The sequence below is a fragment of the Vombatus ursinus genome, unplaced genomic scaffold (assembly GCF_900497805.2).
Source record: "Vombatus ursinus unplaced genomic scaffold, bare-nosed wombat genome assembly UNPS02011431.1, whole genome shotgun sequence".
NCBI classification, from domain to species: Eukaryota; Metazoa; Chordata; class Mammalia; order Diprotodontia; family Vombatidae; genus Vombatus; species Vombatus ursinus.
The window spans coordinates 4,199,568-4,212,577 of record NW_020951209.1 but is presented as its reverse complement, the minus strand read 5'-3'; the positions used below and the strand labels follow the sequence as shown (position 1 = coordinate 4,212,577).

The window sequence follows — 13,010 nt, the reverse complement described above, 5'->3', positions numbered from 1 at the left end:
AATAACAAATAAATAAATATATCAGTTACCTGCTTTACTTTTTCCATAACACTGTGACATCAAGAAGTACGGATTCTTAATTAGTAAAAATTAAAAAGATATTTGTCTTAGAATAGTCAAAAGAACAGATTTTTACTCCAAGTGCATAATATCACACTATCTAACAAAAGAAAAGGAGTGGGGAAAGATAGAGAAGTATGAGGTAGTAGACAGAATACTAGATTTGGAATCAGCAGAGATCTGGGTTCACATCTCTGACATAATCACTTAATCTCTTTGAGTCTCACTTCTCACCAGTAAAAGATGAATATAAATAATATGGCAATACCTTCACTAAAGAGCTATCATGATGAATTATGTGCATGGCAAACTTTAGGAGCTATGTAAGTGGGAATTAATAGTAATTATAGATATTTTTACCAACTCTTCCTTATTTTCTATATAAAGGAGGCTGGAATTTTTAGAGGAACAGGTCAGCAGACTTTGCTTCCAGATTTTATGCTGATTAGGAAAAAAGAGAGCAGATAATGCTAGATGAGAACCAGTTTTCTGAGCAAGGGTGGCAATGACATCCTAGAGAAAAAGAAGACATTATAATTAAATATTATCTATACTTTGGTGTGGAGTGGACTTGAAGTCTATGCTTCCCTATGTTCCTCCTACTCATCGTTTTACCATGTGTACACATACAACTTCTCCTTTCTTAAAGATCTTAGAACAATTTTTAAATGTCGATGATAGTGTTTATATTAGGTCAGATCAACTGGATGAAAACTGAAGAAATCAATCCATCATCCTGATGTTTGGTTCACATGTCAGGAAATGTTTATCCAAATACATAAGTCAAAATTTTGGGTAATTGTTTGAATTCTTAATTTTTCATTGAGGTATTTAAGCAGTATCTAGAAACACCTTATATTCCCTGAAATGGAATTTGCTGAAAGAGAATTTCCAGGACTGCTTAACTTAACATGTTTAATTTCTATACACAACACAGTGAAATTGAGGTTTCATGAAGCAAAAGGGTAGGAAGGGAAAGGAAAAGATGACAGCTTATTCAATTTTTATTTTTCATGGGTTATTCACTAAGAATAAGTCATTTTCCTTCTGAAAAAAAATTGTCAGAATACTACTAGTGAATACATTATCCAGGAGTTCTCTGAGGTATTAATAGTCTTTTCCAAGGGAACCTTACAATTCTGTGATCCTGTAATTTTTGTCTCTAAACTTCTCTAACTGGAGAGCTGGAAATGCAAAGTGATGGCACCTACCTTTTGGGCACATTAATAAAGAAGTGGATTGATATTCTTCTTTGAAAGCTGAATCTGAAATTATAATAGTGCATGATCTATTGAATCAATGGCATATTCTTATGAGATTCAATAATTAATATATGTACATGTTAGTATCTTGCCTTTTTTTTTATATTTCTAGCATTTAACACAATGCCTGACACATAGTAAGCACTTAATATGTGACCCAACAGTAAGCCAATGGACAGCACTGCCACTTCCAAATATTATACTTAAGCTGATCTTTAATTTTTTCCATAAGTTTGCAAAGAAGACACCCATTACTACTAAAATTACAAAAAGGACCAGAAAACAGATCCCTGTTGTCCCAGCAATTACTTGACACTGGAAGGATACATTCTCTGAAGAAAGAAAAAAGGAAACACTGACCAAAAAAGGCAGGTAGGGGAAAAAAGACTTGACCTTATTGGTCAGGGAACATATGTAAGAAAATGGCTTTCGACTCCCAGCTCGTGGTGGTGAAGGTGCAACTTCTTTCGGTCATCCTGAATCTGGGTTCATTCAACACCAGCAGCCACCTTGCAGTGTCCAGGCCAAACCTCCAGCTTTATTGCCATCATGCCTCCTTTGTTGACCCTAATGAAATTAAAGTTGTGTTTTTAAGGTGCACTGTTGGTGAAGATGGTGCCACATCAGCTCTGGCCCCCAAAATTGATCCCTTGGGTTTGTCTCCCAAAAAGGTTGGTGATGACATTGCCAAGGCAACTGGTGACTGGAAAGGGCTAAGGATCTGCCTCAGTCTTGATCATCAGAGCCCAAAAGGAACCTCTCCAGGACAGAAAGAAGCAGAAAAATATTAAATACAATGGAAACATCACTCTCAATGAGATTGTCAACATTGCTCAACAGTTGAGGCACTGATCCTTGGCAAGAGACCTTTCTAAAACCATTAAAGAGATACTTGGAACAGCCCAGTCTGGGGGCTGCAACATTGATAGCAGACATCTCATGATGTCATTGATGACATCAATTGTGGTGCTGTGGAATGCCCAGCAAGTTAAAAGCTACAGAGGAGACTATTGCAATAAATTAACATTTGACAACAACAAAAAAAAAAGGAAGAAGAAGAAGAAAAAAGAAAATGTAATAGTGTCAGGACCCACGATCCAGGAATCTCTCACCTAGATATTCTGCTTTACAAGGAGCAGAAAAGAGATTGCCATTAATTAAAATATTCAACATGAGAAGATGAAAATGGCAGATGCTGTATTGAAGCTGCAACTAGCATTACCTCAAAGCAAATTATGTCTTTTAAATTTTGTTTTCTTTCTTTAAAGCCACTTTCCTTTTCTTTTTCCCCCCACTAGTTCCTCACCTTCCCTCTCTGAGGATTCTGATATCAAAATTTATTTTGTTCCTTAATACTGATTTTCTCTATGTTCCCTTACCCTCCTTTTCCCTGGTTTCCTGATATTTCAGACAAATGATAACACCGCGTCATTTCTGAGTCATAAAAGCCAACCAAGTGAAAAAAAAAACGTTGAATTTACCCACTAGCTTAGCTCACAACACTGAAATGCCAGGGCTCAATTATCAAGGAAATGCTCTACCTTTATTGCATTTTGGATTTTAGGATTGGTTCTGAGAGGCACTGGAAAAGTTCGGTTCTGAGTAAGTGACCACTTGCTCATTTATCTCTAGAGAGAAATTGCTAATGTGGAAAAATACCATTCTTCCTATGTCACAACTGTCATAAGTCTTGGTGATACCAAGAAAAGACTCTTCTTTATCATATCTTGTTTGCAATAAGATATAGAGACATTGGAATCATCAGGCATGGTGCTTGACCTAAATGTTTCCTTTTCGTTGGTGAAATTATACTGATTTTTCCTGTCTTGCTTTTCTTAGAGGACAGTGAAGTATCAGTAAATTGTGGTTCACTCATCCCTAAAGGATTAAATTGGATGAGGTTCTGTGGGGGAAGAAAGGCGAGATGCATTCTGAATTTGTTCACTGAAAAAAATATGGTTTAGAAAGATAGCTTTTTATGTATTCTAGCTCTGTGACCATGAGCAAATCATTCAACCTCTCCTTCAGCAAACAATTCTCTAAGACTACAAGTTACATAAGTTTCTGGGAGTTTCCAGACCAAGAAATTCCCTAAACTAATGAAATCACAGTTCTGCTTCTCTCTTCTTATTTCTTCCCCACAACCCACCCCCCAAAGAAGTCTATAAGTAATGATAAGCTTGATGATCTTAGAAAAACATAGATAGACTTGCTTGAAATAATGAAGAGCAAAAAAAGTAGAACAAAGAGAACGTTGTATACAATAACAAAATATTAGTTTAAGAACAACTTTTAGTGAGAAAGTCATTTTGACTACCATAAATACCCAAACTTGGGGTGTTTGGGGGTATTGGGGGCATTTTTGATGACCATAAATACCCTACGAAAGACATATGGAGGAAGGTGTTACATGCATCCAGAGAAAGAACTGATAAATAGAAGTATTTATAGCATGATTTCACACACACACACACATTTGTGACTAGTGTTAGCCATCTCTGGGGTTGGGCTGGGGGAGGAGGAGGAAGGAAAGAAAAAAAAGGGAAAAAAAGTTACATGATAACTTTATTATATATTTAAAAGGAATATGAAGTTATACATAATAGATTTTCAGCTTCATATAAGATCATCTTTTTTTCTGTTCTATTTATGGAAAAGCTTGTTTTATTTCTTAAATTCAGAATAAAATAAATAAAAATTTTTTAAAAAAGAAGTGTAGTAAAAGATCATCTATAATTTGGGTATTATGGTGGTGGGGCTTATTTCTAATTTCTTAAACTACCATATAATTTCCTACTCCCTTTATGTCAATTAATATGACATTTTATTTATTCTTTTCTTTCATGTACTAGCTACCATCTGGAATACATCTACTTTGACACATCTTCAGGTCCTTTCTCAACTGAGCACTCAACTCAAGTCTCACTTCCTTGGATATAATTATTATATTTTTCTTTTCAAAAAATTAAGTCTAAACCTTGTTGCTCTTTCTGTCCTCTAGTGCCAAACACAAGTATAATACCTCTTCCATAGAACAAATATTTAAATACTTGAAGGCAGTAGTTATAGTGACCTCCTTTACCTCTGTTTTCTTCAGGCTAAATAACTGATTACCATATGGCATAAACTCAAAATCATTTGTGATACTTATTGTCCTTTGGATATTCTTTGACTTATCAACATAAGTTCTTAAAAAATATAACCTATAACTAAATGTGATATTTCCAATTGTAGTCTGACTAGGACATTGTACAGTGGTACTATTACCTCCCCAGTACTAGACATTTAGCCTCTCCTAATTAAGTCTAATATATTAGCTTTTGGAGAATGCTACAGCATAATGTTTATTCATATTAAGATTATATTCCACTAAATCTCTCCTGGATTTTAGCCAGATGAATTTTTTTTTGTGTATCACTTCTTCCCTGCCTGAACCTGCGAAGTTGATTCTTGAGCTCAATTGAAAGATAACACATTTATATTTATTAAAATTAATCTTGTTAGATTTGGACCAATGTACTAGCTAATTGAGGCATTTTGGACCCTAACTCTCATTCAATGACTGTTAGCTATCCTTCCTAGCTGTGTGTTATTTGCATATTTGATAGACAAGCCATCTATGCCTTTATACAAGTCATAGATAAATATGTTCATCAGCAAAAAGTTACGCACATATCCCAGAAGTACTACTCCACTAGAAACCTTTTTCCTAGTTGACATCGAACCATTAGATCTGGCCATTAAAGCAATTCTTAATTTCCAACTGTTCAATCCACATCTTCCCATTTTGTCCACAGAGATTGCTTGAGAGTCTTTGTCAAATGTTTTGTTAAAATCTAGGTAAACAAAGACTCGTAGAAATATGGTCAAGTTTGAATTAATGTCTAAACCTGGCTCCCAACATTCTGTCACTACCACCTAAAAATTAGCAAGAAATATGCAAATAAAGTAAATGAACAGCAAACAAATAGTGGTTTGGAAAGAAATTCATCATGAATAACTCAAAGGAAAAAGCAACAGGGATGCTAAAATGAATGAGTAAACAATAAAAAAAAATTCCAATACAGAAAATAAACACTATGAATTAAAAGAAAATGATGGGACAATCCCAGATGCAGGGAAAATACTGCTATGGCAAGAGGGCAACAGAAATTATAATACAACAATTGAAGGCTTCCAGTACAGTTTAGGTTATCAATAAAATAATTAAAGGAAGAAATCATATGAAAGTTAGAGCTACCAAAGAAGACTTTACAAAGACAAAAGAATAGAATTTTCTAGCATTAAAAATATGTATTTTTAAAATTCCAATGCTTCCTTGTGGCATGAAGATTGACCCTGGGTTCTCCATATTTATTCTAGTACCAGGCAGAAGTCCCCACAAGATGACAAGACTTCAGATATTGGTTTGATAACAGGCTTTTGTTTTTTGTTTGAGAAAGAGTCTAGTTAAATTCATTATAAGCAAGTACATCATTAGTTAATTAATTTTTTGACCATAGCAATTCTTAAAAACATCTAAAGCATGAAAACATGAAAATCTGTATAACTGGAGATAATTCACATACTGATAAAATTGCACATACATACATATATATACACATACACATATACATATACATGCATGTATGTATATGACCTGTGACCCATAGTCACCCATCTCTCTCAAGGGACTTTTGCTTTGGACTCACAAAACCTGGGTTCAGTCCTGGGAGTGCTTGATCTTTAAAAGAGATGAATCAGGTCTTTCTCATGTTCTCTGTCTCATTATGCCTCCCTCACCTGAACTTATTCCAGAAAAGTATCTTTAAACAATACTTAGATTTGGCTCATGTCTAGAATCTTTCAAAAAATAATTAATAGGGTCCCTTCTAGAAATGTATTTACTACACAAAGTAGTAGTTATCAGGTATAGGACAGCTATTTATTGCCTCCACTACAAAAGAAATGCTCAGAGCACAAAATACTCATAAGCATGCATCGACAAATATTTAAGACATGAAACAGTAACCCAGGGGTGGGGAATCTGCAGCCTTGAGGCAACATGTGGCCCTCTAGGTCCTCAAGTCTTCAAATGAAGTTTGGATTCAGTCAAAGGGCCACACTTGAGGACCTAGAGGGCCACATGTGGCCATGAGGCCACAGGTTCTCCACCCCTGTAGTAACCTATGATTTCTATTATACTTTCCCAAAAGGTAGGAAAGATTTCTGGCAGATTTGTGGGACTGTTATACAGATTTTACTTTCCTCAATCTGAACAGAACAAGGAGAAATTCAAGATTCAGATCTTCAAATCAGCTAAGGTAGTTGGCTTATCCTTTTGATAGAATTCATCTCCTCCTTAAAAGATTTCCTTAAGGGGCAGCTAGGTGGTGCAGTGCATAGAGTACTATCCCTGAAGTCAGGAGGACCTGAGTTCAAATTTGACCTCAGACCAAACATTCGACACTTACTAGCTGTGTGACCCTGGCCAAGTTACTTAATCCCAATTGCCTGGGAGGAAAAAAAAGATTTCCTTAAAAAAAAAACCACATCAGAATTTGTAAACAATATCAAATTCGCTCTGAAGTAAATCAATTACAATTCTTTTTAAGATTGTTTTTAAAGTGAGCTATGCTGAGATTACCTGCTTTTTCATGATTAGTAAGTCATGTGGACTCTGAGCTGTGGGTGAAAACAGAACAGCTAATAAACACAATTACTGCCTGCATAATTTCTTCTCTTTTTAAAAAAAGTAGTGCCAACATTGTCTCTTTTTGTAGCTCTTTGTTATTTTTATTTACAATATCATGCTTATTAATGTATATTATTCTTTTGCTTCCTTTTTCACTTTGCTGTATTTCACATTTTCCCATTTTTTTATTATTATTTTTTTGGTTTGTGGTTGTATTCCCAACACCTGGCACAGCACCTTTCACAAGGTTTTCAATAACTACTTCTTGAATGAATGAATGAATTCTTAGGTAGAGGTAAACTCATGATAGAGAGATAATTCAGATTGTTCCTAACTCATGGATAACTGGAAATGAAAAAAGGTGGGGGGGAGTTAGAGGGTCAAGAGCAAGCACTCCAAAAAACCTGCGTAAGGCCATGCCTACAATTTCCAGTCAAAGTGGGTAGACCATCTGTTTCTATTCATGTGTCCTTTTTTAAGGACCAAAGGTACTTTTCTCTCCAATTCTTCTTATTTCTCATTGGAAGGCAAGAGTTTGAAATGAGGGGATTCTGACCCCTTCGTATAAACAGGAAGCCATGTCTCTCAATGTAGTCCACTGGATTCCTCAGAGAACATATTGAATCAAGAGAATTCCACTCTATTTAACAATGGAAAGTTACCCCTCCCCACCCCAATCCCATGACTCATTTGGAAAACATTCTTATATGGCAAGCTAAGTGGAAAGGATTCTGCTGCACCCTCATTCAAAGTTAGATGTCAACTGTTAACTGTGACATTACAAAGGACAGTTGAGCTGGGAATATATCTAAGTGATATTTGATATTAACTATAAGATCACAGCTTAAGCAGGGCATGGAGGACGCATTAGAACAGTTCATTTTAAAGTTATAATTAAGTAACATTTCTTACATGATTATAAATTGTTTCCAGAACAGTTGCATCAATTCGCAGTTCTACCAGAAGTGAATTAGGATTCTTATCACCCCACAAGCCCTTCAACATTGAATTTTATTTTTACCATCTTTGCTAATATTGTGAGTGTGAAGTTATTGCTCAGAATTATTTCAATTTGTATTTCACTGATTATTAGTGACTTTGAATACTTTTTCAAATGATTGTGAATGAAACATGAGTCATATATCCATGTTACCTGGTTTCTTATCTTGTGTTTCATAGTCTTTTTATTAGACGTCTACTCTTGTGATTGCTCATTCACAGGTAATTGAGGCAAAGGTATAACGAAACAAAGTTCACATAAACTGCTGTTTGTTGGAGGGTGCAAATTCCCAGCTATGCTGTCACTGGATTGTAGCCCAACTGTCTGGATGCTGGGCCATTGCCAGTTGTCCTGACCTATTGTTGTCACCGGAGTCTGATGACTCTGGAGGAGAAAGTGGGGCTGATGCCTGTGCACAGTTCAGCCTCACTTATATCCAATTCACTTGCAAGAGAAGACATCACCCTCCTGATGTCATTGGTCCTCCTTGAGAGTGAAGGACAAACAACAACAACAGCAAACTGCCTGCATATCACACATAGCTTTTATTTCTTCCTTAGGTATCACTGTAGCTTTGGTTACAATACTGTTAGGACAGAGCATCTACATTCACATTAGTTTTCTCTAGATGTCGGTATATGTTGAATTCATAGGCAACTAGTGATGCTACCCATCTTAGCAAACAATATATAACTTGTTACTGTTCAAGATATATCAGTAAGTTGTTGTCAGTCTCATCTGAAATTTAGCTCCATACATATAGTCTCTGAACTTTTCAATGACAGCCTATTTCAAAGCCAAGAAGTCTAATTTGTGCCTGGGACAGCAAGTGCCATTGTCACTAAGTCTTCTCCAATCAGTTTCTGGTGACCATCATTCTCTTGGAATGATGCTGCTCCCAGACTCTTAAGGCTAGTATACTTATACAGGACAAAAAGCTTGCTGGAATCTGCAAAGGACGGCACTGGTGCAAATGTGAGGAAATTGTCTAAGCCTTGAAAACTTTTGTTCACATTTGAAAGTCTTTCTAATTATCTCCAAAGGGAATCATACAGTTTAAAGGAATTTGGCCTGTCTTGCCTTTCTGCTTCTGGTATCTTCAATTATGAGTGAAATCATTCAGTGGTTTAACCACAGCAGTATAGTACTTTACAGATTTGAGATAATAGTCTTCAAATCCTCAAAAAAAATTCTTAGCTCTTAACAAGTTCTTTGAGTGAGGTATGTGTTTATTCTCTTAATTTATTTTTCTCAACATACCGCAACAGCTAACATTTCTAGTACTATGTCAAAAAGTAGTGGAAAAATGGGCAACTTGATGATCTTATTGGAAAGAGCTTTCTCCATATGATGTTTGCTCATAGTTTTAGGTAGATACTATTTACTATACTAAGGAGAAGTCTTTCTAATTTTTTTAAAACAGAAATGGATATTGATTTTGGCAAAAGCCATTCCAGGATCTATTTGGTATAATTATGTGTTTTTATTGTTAATTTTATCTATGATATTTATACTTTATATCACAATAACCCTGCATTCCTGGAATAGATCCAATTTGATCTTGGTATATAAGCTATGACGTGATGAGATAAAAACTGTACTTTATAAATCTTCTGGTGGAATATATGATAAATTGAGTGGGAAAGAGACTGAAGGCTGGATAACTGTTTTGTTGGCTATCATAATAGAAAGCAAGTAAATAAACATTTCTTATGTACCTCCTATGGACCAAGCACTGTGCTAAGTGTTTTACAAATATGTCATTTCATCCTTGTAACAGCCCTGGGAGGCAGGTGCTATTATTATGCCCATGAGGAAACTGAGGTTAAGAGATTTGCCCAGGGTCACACAGCTAGTGAGCGTCTGAGGCTAGATTTGAACTCAGGTTTTCCTGACTGAAGTCACAGTGCGTTATTCACTGTGCTATCCAGCTGCTTCCAGTCAAGATAACAGACATATCTTCAGGAAAAGAGAGATAATAGTCCCACATTACTCTTCTTTATCAGATCTAAGCTAGAGTATTGTGTTAAATTCTGGCAACTACAATTTAATAAGGGCATTGAAAAGCTGGAGGTTGTCAAGAGGAGGGCAACCAGGAGAGTGAAAGTCCCTGAATCCAAGTCATATGAGGAACTGATTGAAGGAGCCAACCACTTGTTGGCCATGTCATAGTGGAGATTCCTTCATGGATGGATGGGATTAGCTGGTGGATGGGAAGCTAAGGGTGCTTCCGACCTTCCAGATCTGTGATTCTGTCAAATAATAAGGGGTTGAACAAGATTAATGACATTAGAAATGGTAAGGAAAGCATAGATATGACAGATCCTGGGGAGAAAGAGTCAATAGAACTTTGTGAATGATTGGCTATCGTCAACCATAGAGACAAAGGACAACCGGGAGTCAAAGATGCCTCTGAATTTGTGTATCTGAAAACAGATACCACGGCTGCCCATAGTTTCCAAGATAAATTGCATTAATTCCTTCAACTCATTCTAATATGGCATGAAATGCCTTTCATTATCCTAGCCTTTATCCTCCAGGTTATGAATAAACTGTGCTGACTAGAACTGGACCAAGTATTCCAGCTGTGGTCTGACAAAGATGGAATGTGCAGAGGCAATAAAACTTCCTTATTCCCAGAAACCAAGCCTCTCTTAGTTTTGGGTGGAACTACATTGTACTACTGACTCATACTGAGCTTATGCCCACTAAAATCCCAAATCCTTTTCATATAAGCTGCTGTCTAACCATGCTTCCCATATTTTGTACTTGGGAAATTGATTTTTTTTTCTACCAAGTGCAAGGCTTTACATTTATCCTTATTTTTATTTCTCCTTCTTAGATTTGGCCCAATGCTCTAAGAGCCTGTAAAGATCATTTTGGATTCTGACTATTCTCCAATTTGTTAGTTTTTCCCTTATATATTTGTGTCCTCTCACAGCTAGAAGAGCATGTCATCCATGCCTTTAGCTAAATCATTGGTTTATTTTTAAATGTTAAATAGCATAGAACCAATAGATCCCTAGGCCATGTCTCTGGAGACTTCCTTCCAAATTCACAGTGAATCACTAATAATTGCTCTTTGAGGTCAGCCATTCAACCAGTTCTGAATCCATTTAACTGTATATCATTAGTCTATAACTTTACACAAGACTATATGTAAAACTATATATATTTTTACATAGATTTTAGCAATGTGTTAAAAAGCACATACATATATTTGTGCATACATATATTTACACACACACACACATATGTATATACACACATATATGTGTTTGTCTATTTCCAAAAAGTAAATAAGGTTAGACTGGGATGGCCTACTTTTTATTTTTATTAATCTTTTCCTTCATTACCAAATATACTCCCTTGACAGAGACCTTTTTCCCCCTCAATATTATTTTAAGTTCAGATTTTCTCCCTCCCCCACTCATTGAGAAGACAAGAAATATAGAACTCTTCACAAATATGTATAGTCATACAAATTTCTGCATTAGCCAGGTCCTAGAAAAAAAAGATGAAGATGAAAGAAAAAAAAATATGCTTCAGTCTGTACTCTGAGTCCATCAGCTCTCCATCTGGAGGTAGACAGCACTTTTCATCATGGGTCTTTTAAACTGTGGGAGGCCATTGTGTTGGTCAGAGTAACTAAGCCACAGTTGCTTTTCTTTATATTGCCCTTATCATGCAAATTGTTCTAATTCTGCTCGCTTTACTTTGCATCCATTCATATAAGTTTTCTCAGGTTTTTTTGAAACTATCCCTTTCATCATTTCTTACAGCACAATAGTATTTCATCACAGTAATATATTATAACTTGTTCAGTCATTTCCTAATTGATGGGCATCCCCTCAGCTTCCAATTCTCTACTACCACAAAAGGAACTTCTACAAATACTTTATAGATATGGATATTTTTCCTTTTTGTTTGGTCTATTTGGAGTATAAACCTAATAGTATTATTGCATTATCAAAATATGCATAGTTTAATAGTTTAATATGCCATTATATTCATGTGCCAGTATTTGTTTAGTTATTTCCTAATCAATGAATATTTACTTTGTTTCTAATTCTCTGACATCACAAAAAGCACTGCTACAAAAGTTTTTGTGTATGTGAGGACCATCTTATCAATGGTTTCCTTAGGGTGTAAGTTCACTAATGGAATCTCTGGTTCAAAAGGTAGTTGCTTTATTTGAAAATTCTAAATTGTTTTCTAAAATGGTTGTGCCAATATACAGCTCCACTAACAATGTATTAGGATATCACCTATTCTTAATTAAACTATGCTGGACTCTTATAATACCTACTAGATACTCCTTCTAGATTCTCAATAACAATTTCTTTGATGATCCATTCTAGAATTTTCCAAATGGTCAAAACAAAACTCACTAGTGTATAGTTTGTATATTCCTCCCTCTTCTCCTTTCTGTTTGAATAAATATTCTATTCCACACCTGATTAATGTTTTTCTTTGGATACTGTTTTTTCTTACTTTCTTCCTTGCTGAGGAGAACCCTAGACTTCAAACCAATCACTATTTCTATAATTAGCTACTCCAACTAGCAACTTTCCTCAACATAGATGGAGTGGGGGTAATTAGCCAATGAATGTAAGTATTGAAGAGCTTCCTTTCTTTATTGAGAACTTGGGCAATTACAGAAATATAAAGCAGGTACACAACTGCATGGTTGGATACAGAACAGGGAGGGGTAAGTTCTGGGAATCTCTATAAGTCCTGGCAACATTTGCCTCAGTATTAGATCAGGGAAAAGATCTTCTTCTCGGTACAGCAAACAGAAGCCAAATATGAAGTAAAGCAGCTCTTCTTTCTTTCTGTTCTCAACTATTGTCTCATTCATTTCAAGCTGCACTCCTACTCTTTCTTTGATCCTCTTTGTCTCCCCAAGATAACTAAATAAACCTCTGTTTATTATTGTTAGCTCTCCTCACTCTAGTGAGTTCATTCTAATCTTTAGTGCTCTTGATACTACTTTACAGGACCTTATCAGGCT

The 13,010-nt window shown here is 35.6% G+C and overlaps 1 protein-coding gene across 4 annotated transcripts in view; it reads right to left on the bottom strand.

Annotated features, from left to right (window-relative positions):
- Window positions 1–1,473: 1,473 nt before the first annotated feature.
- The window catches only part of KLRK1 (killer cell lectin like receptor K1), a 25,463-nt gene continuing 13,926 nt past the window's right edge, over window positions 1,474–13,010 (bottom strand). For 2 of the 4 annotated variants that reach the window (XM_027856373.1, XM_027856375.1), the window contains one exon: window positions 1,474–1,889. In XM_027856373.1, the coding sequence (XP_027712174.1) occupies window positions 1,815–1,889 (75 nt within the window). In that variant the 3' untranslated portion in view covers window positions 1,474–1,814. Of the gene's footprint in view, window positions 1,890–9,820; window positions 10,249–13,010 lie in introns of those variants that run through there. The other 2 variants (XM_027856374.1, XM_027856376.1) reach the window with 1 other exon arrangement.